General features: G+C 42.7%; 1 protein-coding gene across 7 annotated transcripts in view; it reads left to right on the forward strand.

Annotated features, from left to right (window-relative positions):
- Positions 1 to 19,726, forward strand: part of TSPAN18 (tetraspanin 18) — a 120,731-nt gene that overhangs the window by 88,844 nt on the left and 12,161 nt on the right. For 6 of the 7 annotated variants that reach the window (XM_066187897.1, XM_066187898.1, XM_066187900.1 and 3 more), the window contains 4 exons: positions 5,320 to 5,404; positions 11,087 to 11,178; positions 11,942 to 12,136; positions 17,588 to 17,662. In XM_066187897.1, the coding sequence (XP_066043994.1) occupies positions 11,116 to 11,178; positions 11,942 to 12,136; positions 17,588 to 17,662 (333 nt within the window). In that variant the 5' untranslated portion in view covers positions 5,320 to 5,404; positions 11,087 to 11,115. Of the gene's footprint in view, positions 1 to 2,696; positions 2,717 to 5,319; positions 5,405 to 11,086; positions 11,179 to 11,941; positions 12,137 to 17,587; positions 17,663 to 19,726 lie in introns of those variants that run through there. The other variant, XM_066187904.1, reaches the window with a different exon arrangement.

The raw sequence follows: 19,726 nt of genomic DNA on the forward strand, positions 1-19,726 counted from the left end.
TAGCTTTCTGGAGTTTGGGGGGGTTGTGCCTGGTTTTGGTTTGGTGGGGGGATTTGTTTGTTTGGTCTGTTGTTGTTGTTTCATTTTGGGTTTTGTTTGGTTTTTTGTTTTGGTTTTGGTTTGGTTTTGGGAGTTTTTTTTGGTTTTTTGGTACAATAGTTAATGCATTAAAAGCTCTATTTGGGAATTCTTTTTAAAAAGGAATTATAATTATTACTTCCCCAATTAAATGATCCTAAATAGTGAGTTCATTTTTCCACACTTCTGCCTTATGAGAAAACACTGAGAATAAACACAATAAAAAGAAGTTAAGCTATTGATCTGCAATTTCATTCTGTGTTAGAACAGATGATACAAACAGGGATTTCAAATTCCCTTGCCCATGGCCCCTTGGCTCTGGTCAGATAGTCACAGCTTCTTTTTCTAGCTAAGGACATCAACATCATCATCTTTTTGATAGGACAAAGCCCTGTGACTTATAGTAATCCCTTTTGGTAACATCCTTACTTGAAAGTATTTTTTCTCCTTTGCCTTGCTTCCCTGAAGCCTGCAAAGTATCAGGAAAATTCTTAAAATATTGAAAATCATGGTCTGAGGAGGACAAGGTTGCCACAGCAACTGTCCAGTGTTCCTGAGATTTTTTCCTGCGTCTCTCAAAACCATCACAAATGCCACAAACTGCTGAGGCACTTGCTGCAAACAAAGCAGGGCTATAGGAAAAGAGCACAGAAATGATCACCAAGGAGCCGGTTGTTGTAAAGGTGAGATGTGTCAGGCTCAGGGAAAAAGTGGCAGGCATTTAGACTTTGTGTTAAATCCCCTCAGCGTCGGGAATGCCGTGCAAGCGTATGGAGTGTTTCAACACATGGCAGTATCTGACATGACAGTGGATAATGTCACTTGGTTTGTGTTGCAACTCCACGATCCACTCAGGAGGGTGACTTTTATTCCATCCAGAAGGGAAATACTTTCAGAAATAGGAGGCCAAAGTTAGCTGCCTCCCTTTTGGTTTGCTAAATAACAGCTTTCTGGGACAGGAGTTGCCTGGCAAAGAGTGCAACTTGTCATCCAGAAGTGATCAGCTTTTTCTTGGGTTTGGGGCTGGTCTCAATAAGGACTAGTGAGCAGAGAGCTGTATTGGGGGTCAGGAGGTTTAGCACATCCATTCCCCTTTTAGCCCTGGTTTTCTCATCTAATAAACAAAGTTAATGTTATATTATCAGTGCATATGATCTCTGGGTCATCTGTTTAGGAAGACAGACAATTGGTACCAAATGGTTCCATTGTACTGCGGTTAATACAAGGGAAAATACACCTGTGAGCTATCTGAGTGCTTTTTTATAAAGGAACAGAACTTAAAAGAATTGCAGGCTATCAGATGTTTTGGTTCTGTATGCAGGATCTTCATTTCTGAGACGGCTGGTGCCTGTGTGTGAGAAGCTGTACGAAAGAGCCAGATGTGATTACCTGTGGAACTTTCCTTGGGAAGGGGCCAAAGTGAGCAAGCAATTCATGTTTTGAACAGTGCAGTGTGCACATTTGCCCCAGCTGAAATGGAGTGGTCTGTGGCCTGAAGCCATGCTGGCACTTCAAACACATAATCTAGCACTTTTCAAAATGTTACAGCATTTAGAATTGGTTTGCTCTGGGACTTCTGAATTTCCATTCTGAATGGCTGGCACGTATGGGAGATTTTACCTCCATAGGATCTCATGTATTCTATGCACACATTGTGCAAAGGCAAATATAAAACAGAGGGTAAGGGTTGTGTTAATACTTTTGTTGCAAAGCTGGTGGCTTTTATTTGAAAATTTAGGGGGTTCAGTCCAGCCCTCTTTTTTCTCCTGCGTGAGACTGATATTCTCTTACACACACAGACTTTTGGTGGCAGAAATGTGTTCTTGTTAAAAACAATCAGGATGAGATGGGACCCAGTTGCTCTGCTTGTGCAGGAAACTTAGGGTAGTTTTGGAGGCAGCTCTGATTCATTTAAACACTGTTACGAGCCTCATATACTTTTAGTGTTATAAAAGCCAATCAGGTTACTGTTTGAAGGTATAAGATGCCCCTAAGGGCTTTGCTCACTCAACTGTGCTGAGGAATTAAATGCTCTGAGGCAGTGCAACAGCCTCATTCCCTCCGGTGTTGCAAGGCAAGGCAGTCATCGATGGTAAACGGGCCCATGTTACAGTGACATTAACATTATAATGCTACTAAAGAGGAGGTAGATTGACTGTAATTTAGTATCCAGTTGCATGGCCTTGTGCAGGTCCCCTCATAGCTGCTCCACAGGGGCCGATTACAGTTACACGGCGCACTTTGGGATCTAATTGGATTTACATGCAGTAATGTAGTTGTGTCATAGCAACGATTCTGCTGCACAAGTGCTATGAAATTCCAGAACAATTAGTTATTTAGGTAGGAGCAATAGTTACAGGATAGCACATGGGGCTGACAGCTTGTGCCAAGGTCCAGTTCTAAATCAAAAAATGTTTCACCTTTTTTCTGAAGCCATGGCAAGGGAATGGAATTATTCTGATCCGGCTTCCACAGAGATGTTTCTCCTCACCCTTCACTGTGAAAGCACTGACCTGATGTAGAGATACAGCAGGACATGACTTCTGTCTTCAGCTTCCCCTTTGTGTGAACATATGGGCTGGCATTGTCTAAGTGTCTCTCTCGACCCTGCGGATGTGGTGAATGCAGGCGACTGGCAGTGAGTAGAAGCCCTTGTGAAACACGACAGTTTTAAGGGGTTCATCTGGTGGCCCTTCCTGTTCCAGTCAACAGGCTGGATTTCTCACAAAGACAGGCCTTGCTTCTCCATCCTGCACACTCCGTAAATTTCTTGTTTCACTTGCTGCCTGTTGTCTGTTTCAACCCCTCTCTGCCCCATCTCTCTTTGCTCTGGAGCTCCAGGTGTCTTTCTTGCAGCAAGATACCAGCAGGAGGCACATGTTTAGCTGCTTTTCCTTCATCAAAGCCAGGTCCTCAACGGGCTGCAATGTCAATGTGAAGAGAAGCCAATGCTCAGCAAGGGGAGTTGATGTGGTGGCTGTGGACAATGTGCCAGCCACAGCTGGCCAGCCCAAGGATGAGGCTTAGCCTCAGCTGTAGCTCCAACTCCCACTGTGTTTCTCCAGAGACTGCAATTAAAGGCATCAGCTTGCTGGAGTCACAATTAGGCTTGTTGGGTTTGTAGTTTGTGCAATTCTCTCTAATGACAAAATCGTAGCTATTAACCAAAGAGAATCTGTTTGGCAGGGACTTCCTCCCCTTTAAGGCAACAGAGTTAGGTGGAACATTGCTGCTGTTTGGCACTAAATGCAGTCTTTCATCCCTTCTGACACAGTACCTGCTGGTACCTACTGAAGCATTTAAACTCTTCTTCTCTGGGGTGCTGTAATTTCTTTAAAATATTGTGACTTATGATGGATAAAAAAATAAAATTCCTCTCCTACGCAGACCTCCGAGGGCTTGTAGGAATGTAATTATATGCACACACAGTAGGAGCAGGAATCCTATCATTCTGATTATTTTCTTAATGATAGGTTTATATAGCACAGTGTCATCTCTGCTTTAAAGTTAGAACCATCTTCTCTTGGCAGCATCTATCCCAAGACAGTGGCATCACAGAACTGGACAACTGAAGAAATTGTCTCTCGATCACACTTGCAAAACACAGGATGAGGCATGTGAAGTCAGAGCACTGGGCTCTGACTGCCAAACAGGGGCTCTCTGCTGTGAGGCACTGTCCCCTGTCCTAGATGTACACCCTCTTCAGACCTGCTGAACCTGCTGCTGCCATCTCCCAGGCAGTCACACAGCACCCTCTGGACTTAGACACGGGTGGAAAAGCTGTACTGACCCAGAGCAGCCCTCGTACCCAGCATTGTGAAGGAGGGCAGTTCAGCCACTGCTCAGCTCATGCCTTCAGCACTTCACAGCAGAGACAGGTGGATAGGCAAGAGATGTTTGTACCCTCCAGATTTCGAAGGGGAAGCCATCCCTGTTCTTCATCTAGAGATGTAGGTTTACAGTGACAGAGGAAGGACATTAAAAGTGAGGGATTAATGCAAAACAAAGGGTCTATGAATATTCACAGTATGTTTTATATTGTAATAGTTCAATCCACCTTGAAACTCCTTGTTCGCTTCCTGCCAACAGAACAATAGACTTTTACTCACAGAAGTCTTAATGGCAGGCAATTGTCAAAGGCACATTTACAAATGTTTGTGGGAAACATGTTAAATGTACCCACTCCAGAAATCATGATGAAATGCTGGCGAAGAGAAAGCAGGGAGAGACCCAGGTGACTTATCTGGTGCCTCACAGGGAAGCAGCAGCTCCAGCAAAGCTGCGAGTGTGCCAAAACCTTTTTTGAAGGATGAGTGAGTGAGTTATAATGCTGAGCCCCATGGGAATATTGGATTCTTATGGCATGGAGTGCTCTTTGAAGGGTTAAAGACTGCCCCTTCCCCACAGGCCCTGCAATATGGGGTTGGGACTGTTATCAGATAGGTGGAAAAAGCAATAAAGGAGCGGGTGCCCTGAGAAAGCAAGAGTCAAATATGCGTGCCTTGTACATTAGTCTGTAGTCTCACCTCACCTTTGCCTAGTCAAAACCTGTCATTAGCATTGTGTGGGCAGAAATTAAAACTTACTAAAAAAATTGTTATTGTTACCTTGAGGACAGTGGCAGTCTGTACCTGAATTCCTCAGGTCTAACCCATGTATCTAATGCTTTTGGGTGGACAGGGCTGTGGCTTTGCTGTCCCACTTTGCTATTGCTTCCCAGGCAGTCACAATGAAGCAGAGGGAGAGGAAATAGTTTGCTCAGCTTGGCGTGACAGCTGGCTGGAAGAACGAGGGATAGCACCCAACATTTCACGCTGCTGCTCCTAATGGCTGGACTTCCCAAAGATGCATTCCATCTTCCTTCCTGCCTTTTCCATTTTCCCAGTAAATGGGCTGTAAAGTCACAGCAGATTAAAGTTTGTCTAAACCTCCTATAAAATATTGAAGGTGCAGCTGGTATTAATCTAGTCCTCTTGTGGTATGAAGTGCATGTGTAATGGGACTATAGATTTATGTGTGGTCTGTGGGCATTTAAAACACCCCAAAGATTGTTAAAGAGATTCTGAAGAATTGAATCCCTCACTGGGTATTAAAAGCTCTTCATTAGTGCTAATGTACACTAAATTAAGGTGGCAATTAAACTGAGCACGTTCATCAGGATGATGTGTTTTAATAAATTGTGTATTTAACATGATTGCATTTTATTGACTTCTTCAGTAATTGCGTATTTTTCTCTTATAGGACTAGATAGAAGGAGATACATGGGACACAAAGACAATTAAACACTGGAAGAGACACTGTACTTCAAGTCCCAAGATTAGTAAAGGTGAGTGCTGTTAATGGCTTGCTCTTTCTGTATGCCAGGTGCTTCCTCTGTATCTCTCTTGGGGCAGCTTAAGGGTAGCTATGGTGTGCTGGAGGCAGTAAGAAATACACAGCTTGTCTGCCACTGTCGCCAGTAAGGTACTTCAGAAAGTCATCCTTCCTTATGAAACCCCTTAAGAAACTGCCCCTAATCTCTGTTGTATCTCAAGGAGCAGACTGTGCAAAAACAATGCTCTGAGAGGATTTTCTGGAAGGCCCTTCCTCTTAGATGTGTTCTCTTAGGGGATCCCACAAGTTTGGTGTAAAGTTGAATACTGCTTGCAGACAGTGAACACAGAAATCCTCTTATGAGAGGTGTACTTGGGAAGGAAGGCAGGCATGTTGAGGAAAGTCTCCATGCCTGCAAGCCAAAGGGTGGCCTGCCACATTGCTGGGGAGAGGACACAAAGGAGCAATCCCGAGCAATGATGATCCTTTGCCACTGGTTCAGCTTAAAGCTTCAGGGATGTTTCCAGTGACATCTTATCTGGGACAGCCTCTAGAAATCAATACATTTACTTGAAAAAGAATCTAGTCCATATTTGCTAATGTCTTTCTTTAAAGGCTACCTGGCACTGGTTCTGGAGAGCTTCAAACACATCTTCTGCTTTTACTTGGTACATTGTGTATGGCTATGAATATAGGTGTGAGTTGGCATAATTTCCTGCTCAAGACACAGGCTAATATTTTGTAGGAAGTACTGCAGAACAGGTTCTTATGTTTTACAGGAAGAAACAGTTCAGGGGAGAAGTTCTTCATGCATATTGACCGCAAACAGATGCATATGTTGAAGGAACAGATATTTATGTTCTATCACATGGATCATGTGATAGAAGAGCAGTGACTGAAAAGTGATTTGCATGAGGGCAAGAGGACCTGTAGACATCTCACTCAATCTCAGTTATTCTGTGTTTTCTATCAAGTATTTGAGATGGGGGGACTGGGATGAACAGTCAGTCAATCTGAATTTCTATACTGAAACACGAATTGTCTGCAGTGGCTGATTAGGGATGGGCAAGGAAAATGGTGCGCACACTTGTTTTCAGTAGAGGGTAGGAGTGATAACATACAGAAGATGTGAGGATTGAGACTGGTGAAGATGAGGTGTTCCTGACAGTTCTGATAGACTGGCACATCCATGAGATGTTCTTGTTCCACTTGCCACCAGGTAACTCAGACACCCCTTGGGCAGCTGCTTGGAAAAGTGTTTTTACCAAGGAGAGTCACCAAACACTGGAAGAGGTGTCCAGAGAGACTGGGGAATCTCAGTCCTTGGAGATATTCAAAACTTAACTAATGTGACCCTAAGCAGCATGCTCTAACTTTGAAGTTGGATCAGATTTGGAATTCGCCCAAGTTGGAGGCAGTGGGTGTTGTACTCAGTGACATCCAGAGGTCCTGTCCAACCTGTTCAGTGATTCCTTCTTCAAGGCAAAGGTAAAGAAGCAATCTAAGTGAATCCATGAGTTTCAATCCAGTGTTAAAGGGATATGGGAGTTGAGGGAAATGTCAGTGGCAGCAAAGAGAAAACTGGAGGCCTTTTGGAGGGGTGTGGTTGAGCAGCTGCCTTTAGAAATGTGAAGTTCAAGGCAGCTGCAAAGCATGCAAAGCAAATGACAGAAGGAAGGAAGTGGCTGGAGAACAAAAAAATGCATTGCCTTAAAAAAACTAGACTTTATTCCTAACTGATTACGGCAGCTGGGGTGTGTTTCCTGGCTACACTGCTGAGGACTTTTACCCTCCCCTTCCCTTTCCAAGATAAAATTCATGGGGGATACAGGGGAGAGAGAAATGTAGAATAATGTGCCTACAAAGAAAAAGCTGAACATTTACATCTAGATTTCAGACAAAAACAAATGCATCTCTTTGTCTCACAGGTCTAATATAGGACAAGCCAGGGAGAGCATCTGTCAACCACTGTCTTCTGCAGTTCTGACTGCTAATGTTTGCTTAGCATTAAATGTCTCCTGCAGAGAAAAACTTAATCTCTCACAGATTTGGGGCCTGGAGGAGGGGAGTGAAGGTATTTTTAAAAGGTAGATTAAGACATATGCATTCAGTTTTTATCACACTTGTATGAGTGTGTAATAGGAGTAACTCAGATAATTTGCTCTTTTTGTGTATGGCTTAAAAACAAAAGTAGAAGGAAAGCTCATCTCTGTGGGTCAGGACTGTCCTTCAATGTCAGATATTTTAGCCATGAAACCTGTCATCAGGGACTCCAGGTACATTCAGCTAATTAGCAAGGCAGTAGTTGGCATACATGCATTGATAATTATGTTATTTGTAAGTCATATTATTTGCATTTTGCTTGCATTGTTTTTAGACAGCATTATTTACATACTCTTCAAAGTCTGGAGCACCACTGCAAATATGAACTAGATGGTGTTATATGCTAGAGTGCCCAAGATCTGACACCAAACAGTTTTAAGTGCCTCATAAGAGATCAGACCATGCTTTTGGTTGATTTGCCCTGTTTGAATCAGTGCAAACACAGGATCCAAATGGTGACCTTGCATGACCTGTTTGGAAATCTGGGTACCCAGCAGAAACTGGAAAGTGTGTGTTGTGCTGATATATGTGGGTCTCTCCAAGTTCTAAGTTCCACCAGTGCAACAGCTGCTCAGAGTTCCTGTTTCTTAGATCACGTCAGTGGGTTGGCATTTTTTGGAAGCTTGCATTGAGTTCTTCTGATGTGGAAACTCTGATATGGTTTGTTCTTGGCTTTACCAGCCCAAACCTCACATTATTGCCCGAGTGCCATTTGCACATCCTGAGCAGAAGAAGCTGGAATTTGAAAGCCCCAGCAGGTGTAGTCTTGATCTGAAGCACAGCACAATGAGTAAGGCTGCACTTAGTTATTGCTTCGCTGTGTGAGGTGTAGTGGGTTTAGGAATTACAAATCTGAGCCCAGTACCACAGCTGACAATTTCATGCCCAAGCAAAGAAGAAGGGAGCCCTTGTTTGTCAAAGCTGAGTGTGCATGTGTTTGTGTTACTCTCATGTTAATGTGACTGACTGGTTCTTCTGGACAGTGAAGTTTTCAGGATCTGGTTGCTCAATGGATTTACAATCTCCCTTCCCTACTTATACCTGGAAAACATTTTAACATACTGAGTGGATGGGCAGGCAGGAGAGATGCAGAGAATCATAGCCTATGTTGGTCTTTGAAAATAAAAGTAGACCTGTATTCAGCTCCTGTAAATCGGAGCAGTTCCAAGGGAGCTTGCTCACCTTACAGAGGAAGCCGTCCCAGACATGGAAAGTAAGGCAGGAATGTGATTTATCAATACTGCAAAGCAGCAGTGTTAGGCTTAGGAGCTGCTGCTTCTTGGACCACAGGCATTGTTTTTCACGTGGGTGACTGTAATGAGATGTGTGAATTATGTATAGTGTCACAACAAGGCTAAACTGTTTTGGGTTTTGGGGGGGTTTTTTGGCTTTTTTAATATGGATCACACAGGTGGGTGCTCAAGGCAGCAGGACTTTGAAATTTTTGAGATAGCTTTAAGACTTAGGTTATTATACTAAGATTTAGCTGTCCTTTGTTTCATTGGGGCATGAATTTTTAGTGTGGTGATGGGAATGTCTAGGTGACACTAATTGTGGGACTCTTGAAATCCCAGTACCCTATTGATTTGTCTGCATTTTCATATCCCTCTCTAGTGTCCAACTCGTGTTAGTGGAGCTGAAGGCTCACCCTTCCCATGAAACTGAAGAATTCCCTGCCCAGCCTCTTAGCCTTCTGGACTTCAAGATCCCTTTTCTCTGTCAGATTGCAGACATGGCTTTAAACAGTGTCAGGAAGCTGTGGGCATTTCCTGCAGCCCATATTAGAGCTCTGTGTCCTTCCCCATCTCCTGCAGTCACTGTCTTGTCTTTGAATATCTCTGGGCAGAACAATTATGTATCAGGGGTGTAAGAAAATAAACTTTGTAAAGAAAAGATATTGCCCTTGTTCTCAGGTTTAGATTCAGGTTTGTGTTTCTCCAGAGGTAAGGTGGATCTTCTCAGGATTCCTCTAGCAAAGGGGGTTCCCTGGGCAGTACCCAGCCAGCAGAGGCACACTCCTGTCCTGCCCCAGGTACAGGCAGCTGCAGAGGAGAGCAATTGATTGTCCACATGAGCTTCTGTGTCACACCATTTGCATCTCAGCCTGTTTTTTTCACAAAGAAGGAATTGATTTGATTTTAAATCAAGTGAAAGCAGTATACCAAACACACACTGTGTAACAAAAATCTGGCTCTTACCTCAGGCAGCCCCATGCTGGGAGCTCTGCTGCCATGGGTTTTCTCAGCTCTTAGGCTAAAGCAGAGCAGTTCCTATGGTCACAGAGGAAAGCACCTCGTGAGGCTCTAGAGCACTCATGGATTTTGTGGTTTAACAAAAACAATGAAGTGAAAGCCAATTTTATTTCTGGCCTGGTGAAAATCTTGGATAATTTCAGTTTTTTCTTTTAAGTGAATTAAATGGACTTTGCTAACATAGCATATCATTAGAGACAGGTCTGTTAGGGAATGGCATTTGCAGCGGAGAAAGGGAGCGAGATGCATTAAGAAGCATGTGGGGTTTGGGAAGGCTCCTCTGGGGAGCCGAGCAAACCTGTGCCTCTGTGTTTGCAAATGTACAGCTCCATTTGTGCACAGTGCCATGACTGCATTGTTTCAGTGGAAGTTTTACTATTTATGTATTTATTTGTTTGTCCCTCTAGGATACTTGGTGATATACTGGCATATTTGGACACATAGTCACTTCACTAAACAGCAGGCAGGAACTTTCCTCCAGTGTAGCCTCACCTGGTCAGGATTTATTGCTGCTTTTCCAATAGAAGCACTGGCCAAGCAGTTTGTTGTCTAAATCAGACACTGAGTTTCAGAACTGGTTAAGATTCCTTAGCATTTTCTCCTGGCCTCAAAAGCTTTCCAGCATTGATCCATGGGTTCCTCTTGCAAAAGATCTACACAGGGGTTGGGCATAGAGCAGCAGGATTTCACTGGCACAGGTACATCTCATGCTGCATGGCAAGCAGGTGTTGTGTCCCAGGCTGAGTAATCATGTGAGGGGTCCTCCTTGGGCCCTGCCATGTCCATGCACTGCTGTCATTCCAAACCCAAATGTCTACAAGTTTGCCTGAAGCTGCTGTCCATGCTTGTGTGGCATTCATTCCATAGAGGAAGCTTGTATGAAGATAACTGTCCCAAATGCTTTTTGCGTGTCTTCTAAGTGGGCACAGCTTGTTCTGGCTCCTGTTTCAATATGATCTTTTCTCAATCTGAAATAGACAGGTACATTCAGTGATTTTTAGACTTGACAAGCTTTAAGGAGTGGGGAAAAAAAAAATCTTCATGTGCAGAGGGATATTTTTTTCCAAGTATCTCAGTCTGCAAGTAAAGCTAGACCTTTCCTCTCCTGCAACCTTCCCCTTCACTTCTGTGTTTGCCTTCAAACCTTAAAAAACACAAAGGGACCAAGCAGCAATCATTATCTCTTACTAGCCTGTGCTATGTTTACATTTCAGGTAAGAAAAAAGCTCTTCCCTATAATGAACTCCACAGGGTCTTGGGGAAAATACAAATAGATTGGAGATAACATTGAGTTATTCCAATAAAAATAAGCATGTTAAGAAAGTGCTGTTGTTTTGCAGGAGGAATTGGACAAAGGACCCTGAAGACCATGGAGGGAGACTGTCTGAGCTGCATGAAATACTTGATGTTTCTTTTCAATTTCTTTATATTTGTAAGTATTTGGAATTCACTTTCTTTTCTGGATCTCCCTGTTTCCAGCAGCCTGCTGTTGCCCAGCAGGATAGGCTATAGTGTGGTAAAGTTGCCATAATACAGAATATCCCCTCTGTTTTGCACTGGCAACCACTGAGTGTTTTGCAGCATCCAAAGATGCTCAGACATTCAGCAAAACAGTACAGTGGTCACTGTTGTCCAAGTTGTTGCTTTCCTTGACAGGGGAAACTATAGGGAAAGCTGTAACTAATGGTGCACGTGGTTCATCCTTGAATGGCAGAAGATATTGTTTTCTAGTCCTGGGTGCCCTGCTGAGGTTTTCACTCAGAACCAGTCATTTTCCTGCCACATGTGGAGTCATTCTTAGCTGTTCTTGTTTTTGAAAGGAAGGGTGGGAGTTCCCAGAAACCCTGACCTCTGTGGCGGGTATGGTTCATGTGAGCCCCTTCACTGGACTGTCCTCTACAGATGTGGCAGCAGATCAAGACTGTTTTTCAGCAGTAAAGAGGGAGTAAACAGTTGTTAGAGTGATGTGACAAAAGAGAAAGGTGCTTTCGCTGCAAATTATTCATTTATTGAGCAAGAGATACTAAGAGCAGCATGTCAGAAGTCACCTGCACAGCAGAGAATACATGCCCTGGAGAAACACAAATTCTCCAAATTAACATCTTTGGTCAAAAGATAGCAATGAATCCAGTTTTTCTGCAGCAGTTGTTCTGTGTTGACCTGTCTCCCTCTCTCTTGTCCTTGTGCTGTGACAGCTGGGAGGAGCATGCCTTCTGGGACTCGGAATCTGGGTCATTGTGGATCCCACGGGTTTTCGAGAGATCGTGGCTGCCAACCCCCTGCTCTTCACAGGAGCATACATCATGCTGGCCATGGGAGCAATGCTCTTCCTGCTGGGCTTCCTGGGCTGCTGTGGTGCCATCCGTGAGAACAAATGCCTCCTGCTGTTTGTAAGTGCCCTTGAAATTTCTGTTGGCCTGTGATGCTTCCCGTAGGGGTGACTGGAGAGATGATGCTGGGATAAGCACAGGAATGGGTGTCTTGTTGTAGCTGTTACTCCTGCAGATGATAAGTAGGTTTAGGATACTTTTACACACTTAGAAATACCAAGAATTTACTTTTTCACCTATATAGATTTGAGCCCGGTCTGGGAGTGTATTTTGACCTTTCTAAGCTTTCATTCTAATTGACCCCATTTGGTTGTTTGGTCTTTTTCTACATTTATAAAGTGACCAAAAATGGTCCTTTCTTGGCTACTCTCCACTTGTGGATTCATTCCTCGGGGGCTCACAACAAAGGAGGGAACACTGGAGCACAACCCCTGTGCAAGGGAACTCTCCATGCCAGCAGAAAGGCCCAGCCCAGAATTGCTGGTCATTGCTGCTCCGAATAGCTTATCGCTCCCTGACACAGCCTACTCTGCTCCTAAAATGAATCACATTTGTTATCTTTGGACAAATTTTCCCCGGAATGACAGGACTGAATTTCAGCCCATGGTGGTCATCCATAATTACAAAGGGCTAAAATAAGTCTTTTTGCTCTTGCCCCTCACTCCTCCCAAGTTCTGACACTGAAGGATTTCCAGCCATTATCTCCTACTAGAAGGCATTTCCAGTTAGGTACTGAAAGACAAAGACCATTAGTTGTTGGTTTGTTTTCTGTTTGGTTGTGGTTTTTTGTGAAATATGATCTTTTGTTTCTCCCTATGTGTTTGGTGGCACTTTGGATTTATTGTGGGGTTTGGTTTGGGGTTTTTTGTTTGTTTGTTTGTTTGTTTTTGTTTTTTGTTTTTTTTTTTTTACTGTATTTTGTTAAGATTGTGTCTGCACAGTTGCTTCATTGTTCAAAAGAGGCTTGTCTCTAAACAGGACAGGAAAGTCCTCTTTCTTGACTGCAAACCTATCTTTTCCTAGAGATGAGTGTGGCTCCACTGAGATAAATTCTCTCTGGCCCTTGGCTCCCATATGCCTTGAATTCATAGCCTGCAAATGAGAGCCAATTGGAGGAGGCTGCTCTGGGTTTGATTTCTGTGATTCATCTCAGAAGTAAATCAGAAAAACAAATGTATCACCTGTGAAGTCTGTGGAGATCTGCCCAGAGGAATCTAATAAAATGGAAAAGATGAGGCCTAATGAGCCTGAAGTTACTTCAAAACCTGTTCTTGTAAGATTGAAAAACGAAAAGTGAAGTTTGAAGAAAAATGTTGTTGTAATTGAATGGGAGAGCAATATTTTCAGTCTGCTGCATGCAGTCTGGTGACCTGGCTGGAGAAAGGGAGCTCTGGGCCGTATTCTTTCCTGATTTAACATCATTTTCAGGTTTGAATGTTTCTCCATGTGTTTTAGTTATACTCCAGTACACTCAATTTTGTGGTTATTACTTTCCTAGAGATAGTTCTGAGCCCTGCTGCTTTATTTATTTACCTTTATTATTATTTTATTTTGAATGAAATGTGAGAAAAATATGAGCTGAAAGTAATGCTCTAGACTAGAAGAAACTCTAAAAGTAATTACTGGATAAAGCATTCTTGTTCCATTTTGATCAGTCAGATCTTCGAGGGCTTTTTGTATCAACACCAACTCAGTTAAACTGCCAGCCATCTCATGTTCACCAGTGTGAAGCACTTGAATGAGGTCCTGTGCAGATACCAGGAGAGAAGAAATAAGTTTCTAACTTATTTTTGGGGCCACACCAGCTGATGTTAAAATCAGCTGATCTTAAAACATCTGTGAAACCCAAAGTCTGAAAGGAGTAAGTTTTAGACATTGAATAGGCAAAGGATTCATGACTGTATGCCAGAGAGACTGGGAACACTTGCAAAACAGAGAATGGAAGTCTTTGTGGGGGTGGTACCTGGGGAGAAGTTGCTAGATCAAATCAAGTCCACTTACAAAGTTGTTAAAGAATTGATGAGCCAGAGAGCTGCTTGAGTGAGATTTCAGTGATGCATAATGTATGCCTGAAGCTTTTAGTCCAAATGTAAACAGAAGATAGAAGAGAAGGGACAAGACAGATGCATGTTCTTTAGTTTCTGGTTTCAATGTTTGCAAGGACTTTTATTTTTCATTAAGCTGCTTGTCTTTTGGTAAAAAATAACTCCACTATGATGGAACCTAATATGTTGCATTAAGCACAAAGCTGTGAAGTGTTTCTAGATTTCCAGGCATTTGGACTTGACTCACAAAAAAACAGGAACAAACAGTGGCCTGCAAATCAGACGTTGAATAACTCGTCCTGAAGGTCCTCTGGCTGCCCAACAACACTGTAAAAATCAGAATCCAAAGCACTATTGAGCATACAACATTGCACCAAGGGACTGAATCCAGCTTTGTTAAAAGAAGAGCCCATGTTAGCTTCATTTGGCTTAGTTTCAAATGCAGACATCCTGTTTTGCACTCCTGTAAAATGGGTGTAGTAGCTCCTCAAACTTCTCAGGATGAAAATGCAGGTCCTTTGAGTTAAAGACAGCTGATGCTCTTTTTGGAACAGAAGTTCTGAAACTGGAACATTGGATGAATTATGAAAAATAATCACAAAACATTAATTTGTGGAAACTTCTGATAGACCACTTCTGTGAAAACTCTTGTAACCATCACCTGGAGCTGATGCAAGATTTTTGACCAGTATGAGAGATCCCATTTCTCAGAATGTTCACCTTGGATGTGGGGAATATCCATGTTCAAATGTCAAGTATCAAGCTTGAATTTGAATGTGATGTTACTGTGTCCCGTGCATTAACCAGCCGGCTCCTTCGTGCTCTCACATTTCAGTAATCAATTTAATTTTTGGAAGGAAAACAGGTTAAGCGATTTTTACTCTCCTTCAAATGCTGAATGGGAGCAAGGTCTGAAACACTGATCATCTATCTTTTTCTCATCAACCCTAATGGCTGCTTGTGGGTTTTTTTCTACTGTAACTTACAAATCTGTAATGCAGAATGCACAATGTAAGTGTAAATCAGTTTGGGAATGATAATGAACCTTATCACAGATAATCTGGGAACGACTGCTTCCACTTCTGCACAGATCTGTGCTGGAGCTTGGGTGAACATGTGCCCCCCAGTAATCAGTAAATGAAATGCAATTAGCAGGGTGATGGGATTAATCACTTGATCACCACCTTAGACCTTAGTGACTGTGCTGAGATCCCTTGATGGATGATGATGTGAATTTGCAAAGCATCGTTCATTCTCATCACTTGTTCTTTGCCCTCCTGTGGTGAAATTAAAACAGTCTCTGAGCAGGAAAAAAAAAAGAATCCACACAGAAAACTCCAGCAGAAAGAATAAATTAGAGAGCTAACTAGTTCAGCAAAATCAAGCAACAGCATGCTGTTAAAAAACAAAATCCCTGCTCTTCTGACTTTTTTTGTTTTGTCCTTTGAGTCCCGGCTCCTTTTCTTTTGTTTCCACTGCAGAAGAAGGAAGACAAATGTGATAGGGTGATGCGTGTGCTTTTCCAGGGGGGAAAAATCACTTACAGCTCTGATAATTGACAACAAGACAACATTTTGCCCATTCCAAGAAGATAGTTTGAATTGTCTCTCCATTATTGAAGTGCACAATGCACAGCCTTTCAGACACTGTTTATAAATCATTGCTTGGGGATCACAATAGTACTTCTGGCCCTGTCTGCCTGTTTTCTGTTTCAGAAAGATCTTCTATAAACTTCTCACACACACACACAAAAAAAAAAAATTCCAGACTTCTCTTGTGTTTATTTTTACTTGTTGCTTCATCTACCTTCATTGGTAACATGTACCAAGTTTATTACCCTTCATATGATGTGGTCTTACAGGGTTCTTTGTTCACTTTTGCCTTTCTCACACAATGCCAAAATCTGAGTTAATGTCTTAACATTTTCTCAGTTCTGTAAAATAAGCTCAAAGTCTGTGGGCAAATTCTTGGGCTGTTGGAATTTTAGACAGGCTCATTCAAATGGTAATTTCTCTTTATGGCAATAAGAATGTAAAAAATGTTAGTTCAGACTTATGGTTATTCAAGTCCATGATTTTGTCTACAAGAATGGAAATAAATACCATTTTGGGAGAGAGTGTGAATCTAGCCACTTTCTGCCCCATTCCTACAGCTATTCCTCAGCACCAACATTCATGGTTTTAAGGATGTTAAAAGGCACATCCCTGTCTGTTCTTTTTACTGTTTCATAGTGACTAAAGCAGCAGCAAATTAGCACGAGGCATCAGTGTCACTGAGGACTGGTCACAAGAATGGGCAGAATTTGTGCAGTCCCATCACTCATCCTGGGATGGCAGCACTGCTGAGTACCTGAGCCCTCAGGGTAGACAAGGTCCCAGGAACAGCACCCTCACAGCAGGATGTCAGTCTCTGGGGATGAGACCCCTTAAGTGCATCTGATTTACTTCTGTGGGGTGGGGGGTGAAGGCTAAATGGATCACTCAGTCTTGGTAACCTTACCAAAACAAGGTGCTTTTGGTAAGACTGAAAACCAAACTTTTAGACTGAAGCAGCAGAAGGTTACAAAGACAACAGGATGAAATATAGTTCCGGCTTAGATTGAACAGCCATGTGCCTCTCTGTTTCGCTTTCCTTCCCTTTTCCTAAAATTATGGTGACATAAGTGTAAGAGTTTTACTTCAACCTGGAGGCCTGTTTCCCTTTTACTTTCACTTAATCTGCAGGCTGTGCTTTCTGTCAAGTCTGCAGCATGCCCTTGTCTTAAGGATGTGAATATGCACACTTTAGATACCATACCAAATACAGGGATGGTACTTGCATAATCAAATTAAATTATTATGGTGTGTTATCAACTTTCTGTAGAGGTCCTGTGTGGTTAGTACTTAACTCAGCGCGTCCCCATTGTGTGGAGGGAATATTAACCATGACTAATTTTGTCCTGAAATGAAAACAGTCCATTTTAGGTCATAGGTATAAATATTTGAGGGTATATCCCTCTTCTTCCTTCCACACAAAATAAGCTGTGATCATATTACAGTAAAATAGTGTTGTTTGTATTGCAATCAGGGGTGTGTCTGCCTTTACATGTGATACCTATACTGGTGTCTGGACAGTTTAACCTGAGTGAGCATGGTCACAACTCAATAGCTTTTCCATCAAAGTAGACTTTACTGTTTTGACCTGGTGTGGGTTTATCAGGGGATACTACGGGTTCTGTAACCTTATACACTTTTACTCATTAGAACCAGGCAAAAGTGTCACAAGCTGCCATGTCCTGTGATGAGGTCAGAGAGGGAATGTGTGTGCTTTAAGTGACTGTCTCATATGGTTTCTTAATTCCCAGGGGGGAAAAGAGTTCTCTTAGTTATTTTTTCCATCTCTTTGGGGATTAGCAAACCCCTGTATTCCTAATACCTATTGTGCACATTTAACGCTATGTTTGTGGTTTTTATCTTCTCTCTTCCAGTTCTTCATGTTTATTTTGTTAATCTTCCTGGCGGAGCTTTCAGCTGCAATCCTGGCTTTTATATTCAGAGAAAATGTAAGTATCTGATGGTGGGAAATCTCTGGGCCCCAGTGGGGTTATACACAGCTGGATGGTGGCTGATTTGTCTGTACAGGACTGTTTCAAATATCATCCATACCTCGTTCCTTGCTACCCTGTCTGCAGAACTGCCAGCACGTCAGGGAATGCTAACTGACCTGGCTAGTGCAGGATGGAGAGTTTATGGGGACACATTTATTCATGAAGTTTTTAGAGTCTTTTAAAGTCTTCCTGACTCTCCTGCAGCCAAACCAGCTTCACATTGCATCAGAGAGAAGTTGTATAATAAAGTCACACTATGACTAAAAGCAACTATTTTCCTTTTCAATATCACATGTGTTTAATATTAATAGTTGAAAACTCCTGTTTTCCAGACAGAGCCAATACTTGCTCTGCAGTGCAAAAAAATCTCTTCTGAATCTTCTAATCATATTCATTCTTGATCTTGCATGTTCTGCTGCACACTAGACTCCTACCAATGCTGCTTTTAGTATATCCCCCCTGACCTGCCCTAAGCAAATCTCTATTGCCCTGCTTAGTTTAGTCTTTCTCTCCAAAGCTTCATATGATATAGCCTTTCTCCATTCTTCTGCAATGAATATTATTATATGACCATCATCCCGCCCCAGTGCTAGTGGTAAACTTTTACTACAGTAGTAGTAACCACAGTCTCATTTCTTTCTCTAAACAGCAACGGTCTGTGGATTTTTTTTCATGTTCACACATGTGCAAAGGAGAGCCTGACTGAAGTAGGTCCATCCTTCTCTGAGTGAAGGCTGTGAAAAAATATTGGCTGGTAGAGGTGGTCACTAGTGACTGTTTGTATTTGTTTTGCTTATTTTGCCTCTGCCTGTAGCAAGAGAACATAGAGCACATTTGCTGTTCTAAACATGAGAGAAATGTGGCATGAGCAAAGAAGGGCCACGTATAATGATGATTTTCTTAAACCAGGATATACTTTTAATTTTATTCATTGTAAAAAGCTTTTGATAGAAAAGAATCAAAACTTAGGAAGCTCACAGCAAGAGAGTGTGGGGTTCGTATAGTAGGATGGGCTTGGGGGCAGGTAGTGAGAGGAATTTTTTTCTATTTATGAGTTGGTGGTCTTTTGTCTTTGCCTCAGATCTGAAGGCAGTGGGGAAGGGATGGCACTCTGCACTCAGAATGGGTGCCCCATTCCAGTTTAGGCTTTGAGACCATGCCCTAATGGAAACACCTATACACATATTGCAGTATAGAAACACCTATAAACAAGTCTGGTGTCTTCCGGTCATAACAGCTCTGCTGTTAGGAATTTTTAGAGAATTCCTTTGGTTCAGCACAAGAGGCAGACTGTACACATAGAGACTGCCCTGCAGACCCAGGTATGTTCTTTGTGACAGAACATGGTCCCTGGGGAGTAGGGCCAGGGCAAGCAGCTGGCAGCTGATGGCTCCCGCCTCCCCCCTTCTCTGTAGGAAAACTATAAAAGGTACAATAAACTGCCCAGGCTTGCTGCAAGTCCTGGGTGCGGGGCGATTGCACTTCTGACATGTCCTCCTTGCTTACATCTTGCTTCTGGGCAAAGCATTGGTACCTTCCACTCCCACGGGAGCCACAGGACACATAAGGTCATGTTATCTTGCAAGATAAGGTCACAGTGGTTATTCTAGACTTCTGTGGCATCTGGCAGTGTTTCGTGAGATAAAACTTGAAGGGGAACAAACTTCTATCTTTCTTGAGCTTGTCTCCTTGTTTGTATCACCAGCTTCCCACTCTGTCAGAATGATTGACAGGAAGGGCTTATATGGGAAGGAATGAAGAATGTCAGATCCCAGCATAGCTGGAGATGGCTCTGTGCAGAAGTCAAACTTGATCTGCGAGTTCTTGTGGTTTGTTTCCTCCTCAGGTTTCTTCTGAAAAAATAGCTCTTGTTTTGGTGTTGCTGTATATTGTGGTGGTAGCTTGTCTGGCTTGGAAGCTACTTATGGCCAATTTTGCTGTCACCTTTGGGTTAGGTTGAGCTAGATGGATGGATAGAGGTGGTCTGTCATTGATCCCATGGCAGGAAGAATTCTTAAG

This window comes from Chamaea fasciata, unplaced genomic scaffold, assembly GCF_029207755.1.
Source record: "Chamaea fasciata isolate MVZ Bird 193981 ecotype frontalis unplaced genomic scaffold, bChaFas1.0.hap1 SCAF_7, whole genome shotgun sequence".
Classification (NCBI taxonomy): Eukaryota; Metazoa; Chordata; class Aves; order Passeriformes; family Sylviidae; genus Chamaea; species Chamaea fasciata.